The sequence below is a fragment of the Bos mutus genome, chromosome 4 (assembly GCF_027580195.1).
Source record: "Bos mutus isolate GX-2022 chromosome 4, NWIPB_WYAK_1.1, whole genome shotgun sequence".
In the NCBI taxonomy this organism is placed as follows: Eukaryota; Metazoa; Chordata; class Mammalia; order Artiodactyla; family Bovidae; genus Bos; species Bos mutus.
The window spans coordinates 53,982,897-53,999,504 of NC_091620.1; the positions used below are offsets into that span (position 1 = coordinate 53,982,897).

General features: G+C 42.1%; 1 protein-coding gene across 1 annotated transcript; it reads right to left on the reverse strand.

Annotated features, from left to right (window-relative positions):
* Window positions 1-9,112: 9,112 nt before the first annotated feature.
* NEUROD6 (neuronal differentiation 6) lies at window positions 9,113-10,126 on the reverse strand. The gene has a single exon (XM_005889129.2). It carries the CDS (start codon window positions 10,124-10,126, stop codon window positions 9,113-9,115), a length of 1,014 nt encoding a protein of 337 aa, XP_005889191.1.
* Between the last annotated feature and the right edge of the window lie 6,482 nt (window positions 10,127-16,608).

Consider the following 16,608-nt stretch of genomic DNA (forward strand, 5'->3'; position numbering starts at 1 on the left):
GGACACGTGAGTTTGAAATGATAAAGAATAGAAATGAGAGCGTCTCAACAGCTGGAGGATCAACATACAGTAAACATGTTCAACCAGGGATGTACACCTGTAGGGACTTCCCAGGTTGTCCTAGTGGTAAAGAACCTGCCTGCCAATGCAGGAGGTGGGTTCGATCACTGGGTCGGGAAGATCCCCTGGAGGAGGGCATGGCACCCCACTCCACTCTTCTTGCCTGAGAATCCCATTGACAGAGGAGCCTGGCAGCTACAGTCCATGATGTCACAAAGAGTCGGATACAACTGGGGCAACTTAGCATGCAAGCATGTGTGTCTGTAGAGTTCAGTTCAGTTCAGTTCAGTCGCTCATTCGTGTCCAACTCTTTGTGACCCCATGAATCGCAGCACGCCAGGCCTCCCTGTCCATCACCAACTCCCGGAGTTCACTCAGACTCATGTCCATTGAGTCAGTGATGCCATCCAGCCATCTCATCCTCTGTTGTGCCCTTCTCCTCCTGCTCCCAATCTCTCCCAGCATCAGGGTCTTTTCCAGTGAGTCAACTCTTTGCATGAGGTGGCCAAAGTATTAGAGTTTCAGCTTCAGCATCATTCCTTCCAGTGAACACCCAGGACTGATCTCCTTTAGGATGGACTGGTTGGATCACCTTGCAGTCCAAGGCACTCTCAAGAGTCTTCTCCAACACCACAGTTCAAAAGCATCAATTCTTCAGCGCTCAGCTTTCTTCACAGTGCAACTCTTTCATCCATACATGACCACTGGAAAAACCATAGCCTTGACTAGACGGACCTTTGTTTGCAAAGTAATATCTGTGCTTTTGAATATGCTATCTAGGTTGGTCATAACTTTCCTTCCAAGGAGTAAGCGTCTTTTAATTTCATGGCTGGAATCACCATCTGCAGTGATTTCTGAGCTCCCCCCAAAAAAGTCTGACACTGTTTCCACTGTTTCCCCATCTATCTGCCATAAAGTAATGGAACCAGATGTAGAGTAGAGGTTGTCTAATCTTGCTCCTCAAAGATATCTCAGGAGCTAGGGCAGAGATGGGGAGTGTCTTGGTTCTTGACTCTCCACACCTATCTTTACCAAGGTCAGAAACATTTTCATGTGTATACTAGCTCCTAAGAAATCATCTGAAAATAAAGGGTACTGATGCTTAAAAAAAAAAAGTGGGTGAAAACCATTTATATAATGAAACAGGATATCAGGTTGGAAAAGAGGACATGAAACCTTAGGTGCTCAACTAAGGGGCAAAAATCTGAGAACTGGCTTTGTCCACTTATGTCTATGGTCTCTGAGCCCATGGATGAGTGATATGACTTGGCTGATTCTGTTTCCAATAAAATAAGAATCATAAGGATTATTATCTCATGATAAAATTCCCAGGATTAAATAAGATGAATACATGAAACGCTCTTTATAAATTCTAACTCCTATATGAGGTCAGCAGTTGATTTAACTTTCAATATGGAGAATTTAGACAAATTAAAAATTTTTATCATTCATCAGATAGAAAATGAGAACTATGAAAGATGTTACTCTAAGGGATTTGAGTGTTAGAGTAGTTTGGGAAGATTAAGCTGACCTTGGGAAACTGGCTGGAAGGAGGAAGGGTGGAGTAGGGGTGTTTAGCTTGGTGGTGGTTATTTAGTCGCTAAGTCATGTTCAACTCTTGTGACCCCATGGACTGTAGCCCGCCAAGTTCCTCTGTCCATGGGAATTTCCCAGCAGGAAAACTGGAGTGAGTTGCCATTTCCTTCTCCAGGGGATCTTTTTGGACCCAAGGATCAAATCCAGGTCTCTCGAATTGCATGCATATTCTTTACAGACTGAGCCACCAGGAAGTAATTAGTTTGGAGATTGGTAAATTAGTCTAGATGTGAAGGGATAAGGGGAGTCAACAGAACCTGAAGACTAACTTCAAAGGGCAATGGCCAGAAAAAGAAGGAAATATAAGAAATATTTAATTTTTTTTTTTTTTTACAAAATGTTTTTCACATTTGTGCTCATTTAAACAAAGAAGGCTCAGAGACTTTATTCACAGGAAACTTCAGTAATGTTCTGAATAAGGCTGGTAGGAGCGGGTAGTGTTTTGGAGGGGGAGTGTTTAGGCGTAGTGTTTCATTATAGACTGTTTTAGAAGACAATGGGATATTCAAGTGAAGATATTTGGTGGGCTTAAGTGCAGATCTCGTAGTTTTCATATAGATGGGACAGGAGGAGAAGTGGGGTCTGCAAGGCAAGGAAGAGGTGCAAAGGGCCGAGGAAAGGTAAGGGGAGGATGGGCTTGTGAAGCACACAGAAGGATAGTTAATAAAGTGAGAGGAAACCCACAATAGCTTGGGAGGGCGGGAGCAGCCAGAGAGACAGCAATGAGAATAAGGATTGGATGAAAAGCATTGAATATCAGTAAACCGTTTTTTCGTTATGAACCTTATTTTATCAGAAACTAAGAATCTGCAATATCATGCGTGTTGCTTGCCCAGGGGTGCAAAGCTAATGGAAGTAACTGAGAAAGTTGGGCCCTCAGCCTTAACACCCTTGGGTGATCCTCTGTATTCCCCACCTGGCCCCCAGGGCCTTGTATAATGAGAGCTCTAGTCAACTTTTCCAATTTGATGATATCTGAATTCTTTTTGTCAGTGGTTTTTATACACTCCCCACCCTGCCCCCCTTCCTTTTTCTTATTTATTTATTTACCCATCTGTCTAAACCCTCTCTGGTCCAGGATGTCCACCTCCTTCCTTGGCCCGCAGTGCCCAACCAGCACGTGGAGCCACATCCTTTTGTCCCAGCCCTTCACCTCCCAGAGGCGCCACAGGGGCACGGCGCTTGCCCCAGGGCTGGTTCACTGGCTGCTAAGCCCGCGGCAGCTTCTTGTTGGCTGGGGCACAGTTCTTTCTTTGAAACATTAATATGCTTTGTTAAAAGGATTTTTTAGGGGTAAATACTAAAATACATGGAGCCTCAGGTGGTAGAGATGAAAGAAGGGCTACAGCAGATTAAAGAGAGAAGGTGCTAGAGAAGGTGAGACATTCTGGAGACAAATACTTATTGAAGAACTTTGGCTAGGAAGGAAAGAGGGGAAAAGTCTAGGTGGGGGCTTTACAAAGATGAAGGGTCTTTTGTTGCTGCTTTGGTTTGATTTCTCTTGGAAAGAAAGCCTTATATACACAGTGCTTCCCACGTGGCTCAGTGGTAAAGAGCCATTGGTCTGCCAATGTAGGAGAGGCAAGAGATGCAGGTTCAATCCTTGGGTCAGGAAGATCCCACGGAGGAGGGCATGGCAACCCACTCCTCTATTCTTGCCTATACAATTACACAGATAGAGGAGGCTGGTGGGCTATAGTCTGTGGGGTCACAGAGTCAAACATGATTGAGCACACCTCATATACATAGCTGGGTTTCTGCCTAGGTTAGAGCATCATGTTAATATACTTTAGTATAAGAGTACAGGGCATAGACCCTCCCCTTCCTATGCTCCTGGTATACAGCTACTCACAGGAAGAACTTGAACCTTGTCCTATTTGGGGTTTCCACTGAAGCCTGATTAATAAATAGGGTTCCTGTTGGAAAGGGACGGAGAAGGCAATGGCACCCCATTCCAGTACTCTTGCCTGGAAAATCCCATGGATGGAGGAGCCTGGCGGGCTGCAGTCCATGGGGTCACTAAGAGTCGGACACGACTGAGCGACTTCACTTTCACTTTTCACTTGCATGCATTGGAGAAGGAAATGGCAACCCACTCCAGTGTTCTTGCCTGGAGAATCCCAGGGACGGGAGAGCCTGGTGGGCTGCCGTCTATGGGGTCGCGCAGAGTCGGACACGACTGAAGCGACTTAGCAGCAGCAGCAGTTGGAAAGGGAGGATACCCCACACATATGGAATGGCTCAGATGCATTGAAGACAACTCAGTATCAGTGCCAAGGGGAGACAAGCTTTGAAAAAACAAGAGGCCATGTTTGAATCTACCCAGACCCATCTCCCTGTGTGCCTGAGTGCCTTGGGACCAAGAGAGCTGGGTCATTAAAGCAAGAGACCCTTATCAGGAACTCAAGAGCTTTGCCCTCTCTTCAAAATATGAACATATTTTTTTGGTATAAGCCAGAGACCCACATAGAGGTGAGAGAGAAGGAAAGCAGTTTTAAGGGAGATCACAAACACTCAGAAGACATTTGATGGGGGTCAAAGGTGTGTCGGTGACACCAGGTGGGCTACACAGTATAACTTCGGCCACATAATGCTTCATTGGAGGTGGCACTGGCACAGGCAACCTGTGCATGGGGGCATGCCTGAGAAAAGGCATCGGTAGCGCCAGGAATGGTAGATGAAATCCTCTCCTTTCATGCTTTCAAAATCCAGACAGCAAGAGACTGGAGGTCTTGCATTTCACAAGGAGAGAGGAGGAGGACTGGACTTAAGAACAAATCTGCTTAGAATCTATAAGCTGGGGAAGCCAAAGAAACTATTTGGTAGCATGAATGTATGTAGTCAAAGAGGAAAGAGATAGTAGAAACAGAAAAAAAAAATACTTAGGAAAAGTATAAGATCTGAGAGAGGAGAAGAAGGAACTGGTGAACAGCAGAGGTAAAGACGTTGGTCTTGGAAAGAGGCAAGCAAACCATACAGCCGGAAAGGGATGGGGCTCACTGTACTAAGCCTCTTATCTGGCAGGCTAAACTCTTGTGAGTAAGGCAGGTAATGCCATGGGTGGCATGCAAGTATTATGTTGGAGGCCAGGAGCAGTGCAGTGTGGGGATATAAAGGTCAGTGTGATTCAAGACAGTCCCTCAAGGGATACTAATGAAGGATGGATGTACTGCATCAGTGGTCCAGTGGAGGTTTGATATGCAGTGTATCTCATTAACACACAGATGGAAGACATGTCCTGAAATGTTTCCCTTCCAAACCATCATGAGGATTTTTGAAACAGCTGAAAATTATAATGAATACCTATGATGTGCAAGGCAAACTGCTGAGGAGGTCCTCAAAGTGTAAAAGGTGAGGTTCAAACCTTGAGGCTTCAGAATTTAGAGGAGACGCATGGCAGAGATTGATAGATACTAGACGCCTAACCAATATCCATTTTCTCCTTTTTGTTTGTCTTATTCACAGGACCTGAATTCATTCCAGGTGGCACTATGTTCTGATGAAAAGAATGTATTTTGCAGTTTCTCTTGAATCTCGAAGTGGTCAGTGAAATATAAGTAGAGTCATTGGGGGCCTGCTTTCACAAATATTCTCTAAAGTGATCTGATCAGGTAGGCGGCATATCCTTTTGCCACCCTCTTTTCTGCTTCTTAATTGGAATGAGGATGCAATGACTAAACTCCAGCAGCCATCTTGGGCCATGAGGTGAACTTGAGAATGAAAGCCCCATACTAAGTTTAGTGGAGTAGAAAGGGAGATGGAGCCTAAGCTTCTGGTGCCTTTGAACAGCCATACAGGTCCTATGTTACCTACTGCTTCTCTTATATGAGTGAGAAACGCATCTTTACTTTGTTGCTGCTGCTGCTGCTACTAAGTTGCTTCAGTCGTGTCCAACTCTGTGCGACCCCATAGATGGCAGCCCACCAGACTCCCCCACCCTTGGGATTCTCTAGGCAAGAATACTGGAGTGGGTTGCCATTTCCTTCTCCAATGCATGAAAGTGAAAAGTCAAAGTGAAGTCGCTCAGTTGTGTTGGATCTTAGCGACCCCATGGATTGCAGCCTACCAGGCTCCTCCGTCCATGGGATTTTTCAGGCAAGAGTACTTTGTTAAGACCACTTATATAGATGTATGTATATATATAATATATATATATATATAATCCTGTTGAAGGAGAAAAGACAAACTTTTGAGAAGTTAAATATGGGAGTCACATAATACTCAAAAGAAGAGATGCTTAATCAATTTGAAAGACAGTAAAGACCTCTCATCCTGGGAGGTAAGGAAAGTATGAGGTCAGGAATTGGGCAAGGAGCTAAGGTATTCTGACCTTAAACCTCCTGGGCGCTGTGTACTATCTCACTGCGGTTGCAATAACAGGTGAGCAGTGAAGTAGCATTTTGACCCAAATCTGTTTCCAAGCCTTCCTGATCCTAAACTGCAGTCTCTGTTCTATGCTATTTCCTCTTCCATTGGAGTGATACCATAAAAGTATCACTTAAACGGATTCTGCAGGGCTTTGAATCTGTGATTTGGTGTATGAATGAACAAATCAAATGATTTCTTGGGGTTGCAGTCAACAGGGAACAGAGACAGCCCTATTAAGGAAGAGAACTGATACTCTGCCCTTGGTGAGTGTAAAGGGGGCAACTGGGTGATTCCAGGAGTCATCTGAAATCTGAAGGATGATTAAGTCACAGGAATCAGTCCCACACACCCTGCTCACACACAGCACAGTATCCTGGATTCCACCAGTCCACTGAAGGAGAGAGCACACATCAGATTTGTGCATCCCAATTACGGAAGAAATTTCATTATCTCTGGGGTCTTTGCCTACAGTCCCACTCTTGCTTGAATTTCATGCGAAGAAAGCTCTCAGATGAGACGCTTTTTCTGAATGTTTGCTTCTTCCCCAGACATTCAGCCAGCTGCTTTTCTTCGTAGCTTTCCCACATTGCCAGAAGGGAGACAAGAGAACGCATCTCCTGTTGCAGCCTCTACTTCCAACATGAGTTTGTGACCGTGGAAACACTATACAGCTTTCAAAGGTTTTCTGGACCAACCAGACACTGAGAAGGCGCAGGGCGGGTCACCTTGGAGAGAGCAAGGGTAGGGGGAGAGACCGCACCTATTCCGCTAAAGGCTAAACAGAACTGCCTGTTTTAAAAATTAAACACAACAGATTCTTCTAGTTTCAGATGCTTCCTCACTTTCGTGCTCTTTGCTCAGACACGGTGAGCAATGATCAGAGTCAGCGTCTGGGGGACCTTAACGAGGCCAGGCAGCCCAGGACACAGTCCCAGGGAAGGGCAGGTGTGCGAGGATGCGAGGAAGCAACGGCCAGTCACTCCTGCGTCCGCGACACACAGGGGACAGGCGGCTGGCTCTCTACCTAAGGCAAACTTCTCTCTGTCCCTAAGGGGGCACTCGGCTTCCCCTTTCCCGACTCCTTTGCCCCTGCCTTCGAGGGGTTTGAAGGGGCAAGTGCTTTCATCACCCGTCCAGTCCCGCGCCAGCGACTACTGGCACCCTTGCCCGTGGGAGCGCAGCGGCCATACGCGCCGCGGGACGGGGAGTTTAAGGCAGGGGAGCTTGGAGACCAGGGAAGCTGCGTCTCTCGAACTTGGCTCAAGAAACCCCGCCAGCCGTGGAGCGGCAGGACGAAGCAGGTCTTTAGCCGAACTTGGGCAAACTGGAGCGGTCGCCGCCGCGCGTGCCCCGCTGCACAGGTGAAGTGGGGAACCCTTTTCCCACCTTTCGGGGCCTCATCGCCAAGAGGTCGCCTCCTCCCGGTTCGGGGCAGGGTCTGGCGGGCCCGCCCCCGACGATGGTGAAGTCTCTTCCGCGGCCACACGGTACGAGAGCCGCGGCCCCAGGCCCGAGGGCGCCCACTGCGGGCCGCACCCGGGCAGTGCAGCCCGTGTCCCTGCGCGCCGGTGACCGCAGGTGAAGGAAAGCCGCCTTCACTCCTCGCCGCGCCTCCCGCGAGGCGCCGTCGGGCCTTCAGGGCACAAAAGAGGGCAGCGTGGGCGCAGCCGTGGGCCGCGGACCCCTGCCCCGGCCCAACCAGCCCCGCGCGGTCCTGCCACCCCGGGACCCATTTCTAGTGGCCTCACCAGCCTTCGCAGCTGTCCCCATCTTGCTCTCGGGAGGCAACCTGAGTACAGGAGCATCTGGAGTGAGGTCACTGCCACCTTGGTTTTTATTTTGGAAGGGGCTTAGTTGTGCTTAAGAGGGCGAGCTGCTTTGCGTTTTTCCAGTAGGGTTTAAACTTACACTCACACAGAATTTAGCCTCTAATCGGCCAGACTTATTTAAAAGGCACAGAGGAAAACCTTCCAGTTTTAACATCCACTCTGGTGTTTGCTGGAAATTTGCCACCAAATTTCGGCTCGAGCTGAAGGTTACCAGGATTTATCATTGTTTCCCCAGGATGTTTAACCCTCATGGGCACCTCTTCTTTCATTTAAGTTACTTAAAAAACAATCATGTAAGCACTTTGGCCATTTTGTTTAAGAAATTTGTTTTATCTCGTCTGATTTTGAAATCCAGAAATATTTCTGAAATGGGGAGGAGGGAAGGTTGGAGACAGAAAGCAGCTGTGTACCAGGAAATAATAAGTATCATGCAAAAATATCACAGTTAATAGATGTCCTTTAGGAGTGGAAATATCTATTTAATTGCTTTAAAAATGTGGGTGGAAAAACACAATTATACATTGTGATAACAAACCTGTACAGATAATTTCTGAACAATACAAAACAAGTGCTGAAAATTTTTTGTTTAGGATTGAAATAATTGTTCCAAATTATGACACCACCTACCCAAATATCACGTTGCCCCATCTGCAAATCCTTGAAGAGGAATAGTTACCAATCCAATGCATTTAGACTCGTTCTTAATAAAAAGAAAATTGCATAGCTTTTTATACTGTTGTACATCCTCAAATGCATCTTCCAATATCATTGTCAGCTTAGTGTTATTCTCGATTTTTTAAATGTTTGATTTTTCAGAGATACATAATATATAAATTCCTAATAATTATAAACACATTTTATTCATTTGATTTTAATAACATGCATTTTCATAATTACTTACTGTACAACTGAAATAGACATTGAATTATGCTGTGTGCATGTCTTTATTCAACAGTATATTCTTAGACACCTTGCTCAAACAAATTAAATGAATTTAAAAGAAAATAAAACATGAAAAATAAATCCTTCCAGTAGAAACAAAATCACAGTGCTTTACAGAACAAAAGGAAAGGAAAAGAAGTTCTCATAGGAAAAGAGATTTATTATTACATAGAAAATTCTCACAATAGTTGAAACACACTCCAGAAACTAGTAAACACCTTAGATAGAGTTGTGCCAATTATTCAGCCCACAAGCATCTGCTTTGTCTTAATTAGACGGGGGAGGTGAATGACCACTGTTTATTTTCATTTTCCTCATTAATTATGAAAAACTGCATTTAATTCATCTTGCATGGTGAGAGATTGGCTGCGCAGATGTAAGTCGTAAGGGAAGTGGCTGTCGGTGGGCAACCTGAACATGGCACCCTGCCCAAGGGGACCCCTGGGTGGCACTGCACAGTAATGCATGCCATAATTGTAATTTTTGCCATAGTCCAAGGTTTCTTCTTGCTTCAGGGAAAATATCCCATTATAGTTAATTGGGGGAGGACTTAAGGGACCTTCAAACTGAGGGCTGGCACACTCAGGGGAAGTGCTTTCATAGAAGGATTCATACGCACTGCAATAATTGTAGGGTTTCATGGACTTGGAATTATCAAGAGTTCCATGCCCTGGGGGAGTGGTGAGCTCAGGGCTGTGGTAGGGTGGGTAGAAGGTAGAGTAGGGTGACCTTGTGTGGTGTGCAGCCTCCCCGCCCTGACCCACCAGGAAACTCCTGGCATTGAGCTGCAAGCAGCCTGCCACCAAGTTTGTAGTTGGCTGGGAAAGACCTTTGCATAAGTTTTGGACGAACGTGAGCAGATCAGGTCTCTTGCCGATTCTCAGAATTTCAGAAAGTGCCCAGATGTAGTTTTTGGCCAGTCGTAAAGTTTCTATTTTGGACAGTTTTTGGGTTTTAGAATAGCAGGGAACCACTTTTCTCAAATTGTCCAGGGCGTCATTGAGGCCATGCATCCTGTTCCTCTCCCGCGCGTTAGCTTCCTGTCTCCTGAACTTGACCCTCTCCAGTCGGAGCTTGGTCGTCTTTTTTTTCCTAAGACCCCTCCTTCTGGGCAACCCGTTTTCATCTTCCTCTTCCCTGTCTTCCTCCTCTTCTTCTTTCTCAGTCTCTTCTCCAGGGGCCCTTTTGATGCTCTTTCCTCGAAGGACAATCTGTTTGGAAAAGCTTTCTGGTTTCTTAATTTGCTTCTGGTCCTCGCATTCTCTAGAAAACTTTCTGCACATCTGGGATTCTGGCATTACAACAGACTCATCAAACGGTAGTGTTAACATGGTTCTCTAACCTTAAATTACCTGAAAAAATGCCAGCACAATATTTAAAGTGTTTTCATTTTTAAAGTTTATACACGTAAAACATATTCAATGACTTAATCATAAGAATACGAAAACATAAGAAAAAACTGATTCCAGGACTATTTTTTTATATTAAATAAAAATTTTGAGTTTGTGCAGCCTACCAGTTATAAAAAAATTGACACATGCAATAGGATTATTGTATACAGGCAAACTATCAAAAGAAAATAAAACATAAAGTATTTATTGTAATACCACCACTACCTCCGTTTCTCTTTGATTTTAAACTGATTTTTAATACACAAAAAGGACTGTGGAATTCAATCAAATGCAAAACATGATATAGCAATGCAGAATTTCATTAATTCCAATTCCCCTGAGTGCAAAATGAGAAGAGTCACCAGTTTTTAAAAGAAAAAATGCTGCTTCTCCATTAGCTGACAAATTTGTGGAGATTTTTTTTTAGGAAGAAAATAAGCCTTAACTTTATTTACTGTATTATACAGCAGTGAATTTAGGTAGTAGCTGTAGAAATACACAAATTTAAAGAGAAGATTAATCAGAGCCAATTTAGAAAACTGCTTTCTTTCTGATCAGTACAGAAATATGTAAAAGAGCACTATTTTCCAAACCTTTACCAAAAAAAAAAAAAAAAAAAGGGGAGAGGATTAGGCTAATTTGGGATAAACTCTATAAATAAATTTTCAAAATCACTGGCATTATTTTAAGTCAAAGAAAATAGTGAGACTCCTTTTCTATTTAAAATTTTTCTCAATGTAATTGTTTACTGCTATTCAAATCATCCTGACAAAAAACACTCTCATAGTGTTTTTGTTCTACGAACCACAGAAGTCTCCCTCTAGCTAATATCTGACAGGAACGGTCCAAGGATTCTGACTGCAATTGTGCACGTGTATTCAGAATCCTGAATGAAAGGGAAAAATAATTTGTGTTTCAAATGCAATTTGGCTTTTGTTTGGTGAAGCAGCAAGTATTTTCATCCAAAGTCTTCAAACAAATAGGCATGATAAAACAGAGACTTTTTAATTTAACAATCTCTAGCTCCCTCAACACACACACACACACACACACACACAAACTCTTAGTAATGTCCACATACTTGCAGTTACATAATAGCAGTGAAAGTATGTGATAATTACATCATAAGAATGAAATATGATAAGAAGTTATAGATGACAAAGAGCATATAAATACTATAAGACAGTGACACTGTATCTTTAAATACTTGCATGCAAAGCCAGCATCAATTGAAGTATATCTTTATTTATATTACCTTAGGTTTTAATTTCATTCAATAATCAGTTTTCATTTTGGATCTTCCAAATCTTTTCAGGCTGAGTGTCGCATCGTCTCCTGGAGTCTCTAGATCTGTGTGTATCTGCACTATCTCATTGATCTCTAAAAAGTGACATTGATGCCAACTGCCAGAGCTGGTACCCATGCCATCTGCTAGTGACGTCACAGGGCAGAGAGAACCATGTGATCCTCTCTCTTGGGACCTTCATTCTGCACTGATCATCTGGCATCCCTGTAAGTGGGTACCAGCATTCATGCATCAACACAGAAGGTTAGACTGATAGGAAAAAAATCTGCACCAGCCTTTCACATACAGTAGGTGCGTTTCTCCTCGAGCTGCTTCGGCTTCACCGGCAATCTGTAGAAATAGCTGTGTTAGTGTTCAGTTTCACCCTGCCAACGGTACAACTATTAGGGAGTCGTTAATATTCCATTCATTTACAAGATGGGCTTTTGTGTGAGCGAGAGAGGTTTTTTTGTTGTTGTTGTTGTTGTTATTGTTGATGTTTTGTAAAGATCACCATCCCGTTTGTGCACCTGGGTACCCAGGGGAAAAAAAGGCAGTGAAAAGGAGCTGAAATCAGGAAAATGGTCTTGAGATGCTTAACCAAACTAAGATTTGTGTAAGCGAACGGGGATCAACAAAGGTCTTCTGATTTCCTTGTTTTGTTTCATGGCATGAAACTTATGGGTGTGTGTCTGTGTGTTCTCTTATTAACATGTAAGACTTCTGTGCTTCTTAAGAATTTGGAATAAAAGAACAGTTTCTCCATCTGGGGTCTGTGAAAGACATGCTCAGATGCTCCCCTTTCTACACTTGCTGGTATCTTTCAACAACTTTTCAGAGAGATTCTTTGTGTATCTGTATAAAATGCACAGACAACTGCAAGCCCACTGTGAAAAGATTTCAAACTATATTCTCATGCCCTCTTCCCAAAGTCACAACTTTACTCTCTTGTCCCTGTCTTTACAGCCTTCACTGACCTGTTCCTCATTTCATTTCATAAACAATAAACATAAAAATGATCACTTAGGTTTTTATCTTTCTCTCCCTGACATTCTGATGAGTATTTTAATCAAAGGTTAGCTTTCCTATTTTTAGAGCTTTCAGATTTTTTTCCCTTTCTCCTAAAAATCATCCCTTCACATTTTTTCCCCTGTAGATCAAAATCAATTTAAATATCTTCTCATCTTTATACCAGTGTCCAGTTATTTTTCTCTGTCAGATTTATTTCATATTTATCTTTTTCCTCCCACTTTTCCCTTTTGGTTTCTTAACAAAAGCAGGGCAGAAACAGTTAAGCAAGGCTGGCAAAGCCTTGTGGATAAAATGAACTGTGAAGCCAGAGGCAATCCTCACCTTCTTCTTTTCTCTACTCCCCTGCCACCATCACCTTCAACCCCTGAAATAAGAGGACATTTTATTTCAGGATTGCCTGTCACTAAAGTTAAAAGTGCATTTAAAAAAAAAATAAAAGTTTAAAAATAGACAAATACAACCTTTGTTGTTTGACAACTGAGTAATCTCTTTCTATAAAGTGAGACAGTATGCTTTTGGTATTAAAGTAATCCCTGGCAGAGTCGTAACTGTTGAATCTGTGTTAGCATTCCCCTTATAAATCCCAGTTTTGAAAGGTTTAAAATTCTGCTGCTTTAGTGCATTTTAGTTCCAAATTGGCATCGGGGGCCTCAAGCTAAATGCAGCTTTTCTCCTGTCATACCCCACTCATTTCCGTCTCCTCTCAAAGTTACCTGACTTTTCTTGGACTGTTTTAGAAAAATTTGGAAGAAGTTGACAAAAAGAAGAATCATGCTAAGTAAAGGAGGGTTATTTTTTTCTCTCAATGGTTTGGTTTAAAAATGCAAATTTAAAATAAAAATAAGGCTATACACACGTAACTTAAAATAGGTGGGTAGGTTGGCCTAGCCCATGTTTTCTTTTTTTTTTTTTTAAATAATCCGATATGCCAAAGGCATTTCAAAATGTCTTGTTTAAGGGGATAGCCCTGGTAATGGGTGCCTTGAGTCTATTTCCTATAGCTTGTGGTTCAGAAACTACATATACTTTTTATATCAGCACAGAGAGTTTCTATAGGAAGACCAGGTGCAGGTTTTGTTTGTTCTCAAATCTAGTTTACTTTTCAAATGTGAAGGAGCGTAAGTGTCGGAATCAGAAGCCACAGAGCAGCCAGCCTTGTCATGAATGTTGCATGTTGCACTGTGTTCTGAAGTTGCAAAGTCTCCAGAAGCCGCACTGTATTACAGGCATCACAGGCGTGAAAACCAAAATCCAAGGGCAGATAATATGACGTGTTGGTAGAAAATTATCACCGGTGTAGCTCATCCCAGGGATAGATTTTATATTTTATCTTTGCGATGTGCAGACAAATGAGAAACAGCTTTTCCATGAAAACATTTGGGGCTGTTCTATTTCTGCCTTTGAACATGAAATAAAATCCTTTGGTGGTGGTAGTGATGTGCTGGGGTGGGGGAATAGAATCTGTGTTGAGGTTTTCTGAATATTAATCTATTGTTTGATAGTCTTAGTTTTTTTTCCCCAAAAAAGAGGAAACAAAAAGTTGTTATGTCAAGATTTAGCAAGGATTCAGTATGTTTGTACAATAATCTTTCAAATGAAATTTCATTATGCATTTTCTACTATAGTTAAGATATGCAAATGTCTGTGCTGTTAATATGCATTCATAACATACACCATAACGGCTGTTCTACTCTCTGCTAAGAAAGCATGTTAACACTAATACTCTAAACAGAAATACATTCTGAGTTATAGACACATACTCAGAGTGTGGGGCATGTATCATCCCCATTTCTATAACCTATTTTCTCATTTTACGGCAATCGCTGCACACCAAAGTTTACACCTATAACTCAATTTGTTATTAATTGAACTGATATGATCTTTGCTTCTGGGGCCGTGACATTTTATAATAGATTTTTTAAAGTGCCCAATGTCTGTCTGTCTGCCTCTGTCTTGCTTTCAGTGGGTGAATGTTCATATTTCACTTATAAAAATGACCCAGGGGAAATTTAGATAAAATTTGACTCAGTTGCAAGGCAACAGAGACTGAAGGTCTAAATTAAGTCTCAAGTGTTATTATTTTTAGGTCATTCAGTTGGTACCTGTGTCTTAGCAAATGGGAATTCTGTTGACTTTCCTTTTCACAATCCCCTCATTACTTAAGAGATCAGTTTGGAACATGACAAGCATTTTCCTTAGCTCTCCAAGGGTATAAGGCAGTAGAATGGAGACCTGCTCAGGATTAGGCAACAAAACCTCAGGACTGGAGTTTTTTTCCTCACAAGTAGGGTACTTCCTGAGATAGATATTGGACAATTTTCTCTATTGCCTTCTCTTTCTGTCTTTTCTTTTTTTTTTTAAGCGCTTCAGGGCAGCCTGGAAGCCTGTGAGCCTGCCAGTGTTAATCCCTAGAGTTTTAACTCTGTGATCCCCATTGCCTTGAAAGAGTTTTATGGCTGTGGCAGAGCATCCCCCACTTTGGAAAACAGCCCTTGGGATTTAAATAAAGGTATTTAAATTATAAGACAAAAACACAAAACAGTCTTATTTCCCTTGAAGCTTTAGAGGGCTTAAAATATAACTTAAATGAAGATGTCTTAATAGTTTGTCTACATGTATATACGCGAGGATGACTTAGAATACAGATACTCTGGAAATAAAGCAACATTTGGATTGTTTTTTAGATTTCTTTCAGAGTGAAGACTAGATTGAATGGTACAGTTATTATGCAATAAAATACATTGTTGTTTATGCCACTCACAAAGCACTACAATATACAGTCTTTGATTTTAGCCTTTGCGCAGAACAACGCTGCAGTCCTTTCTAGAAATACATTTCTTATTTTTCTTCCATGAAGCATACTCTTTATTTTGATCACAAAATTGCATTTATTAAATTCTTTTAATAATTTGTTATCAAATAAGGTCACCTAAATCTGCCAAGGAAAACTTCTACCAGCATGAGAAAACCAGTGTCACTAGACTGAGTTATTAAATTTCCAGCCATTACTAAAGAAATGATGTTTTATTAACTTCTGTGATCTTATTGTAAGAAAATGTCATTTTCTTTAGTTTTTATAATATTAAGAATGATTTATGGCCCCCAATTACTATTTTTTATGTTACTGAATTCAAAATTTTTGCCATATCCCACTAATATGTATTGTAATCATTACTTACAAACATAGAACACAGAAGTGCAATGTGTCTTCTTCCTGTTGTATGAATCTATTTTGTAAGATTGCAGTGGGTACTTTATAAAGAGATTTTTATTTTTTGCAAAAGTATAAGCAAACTGCATCTTGAAAATCAAGTTTTATGTTAGTTGCTTATATGATGATATGTAGGCTCTCTTCACACAGGGGATTCCTGGATGGGTTTCAAGAGGTTCTCGAGCCTCCTAAGATTGTGTACAAATTTGGAATATACATACATATGTACATTTTTCTAAAGAAAGGCTCTCTCTCAGATTTTAAAAAGTTGAGAATCACAACTAGAATTTTGTGGGCCTACTAACCTTGCTTTAAGCCTGATCCTGCTGTTTAATAGCTATATGTCACTCACTCATTCATTTATTCATCCATTCAACAAAGGTTAACTGAATATTTATTCCAGAGTAATTCTTGACTCCTCTTTTTCACACTCTAGAAACCAAAGGTCTGCAAATTTTCTCAGTACTGTCTTAAAATTATATCCAGAATCTAACCACTTTCTGGCGATCCCACTACTACTTCCAAACTGCCTTCATCTCTCCCTTGGCCTAAACGACACCTGTGCTCTCACTCTTGACACCTTATATTCTATACACAGTCGTCAATCCAGCATCTTGAGGCATCTGGTTAAAATATGAATTCGATTGTATTTGTCTGTGCTCAGAAATTTTCATGGCTTCCCCTCTCCCCCACTTGAAGCCAAATCTTTAGAGGGGCCCAGAGGCTTCCTCTGGCCTTTGCAGTCTCACCTTCTACCACTCTCACCTTCATTCATCCAGCTCCAGCTGCACTGGCCCTCGGCTCTTTCTCACACTCTCCGGCATGTTCCTACCTCAAGAACATTGCCCTTACTCCTACCTGAATCTCCTTCCATGGTTTATTCTCACATTCTTC

What these genes read in the sequence shown, in the direction of transcription:
- NEUROD6 (XM_005889129.2), bottom strand. Translation starts at nt 10,126, where the DNA reads ATGTTAACACTACCGTTTGATGAGTCTGTTGTAATGCCAGAATCCCAG.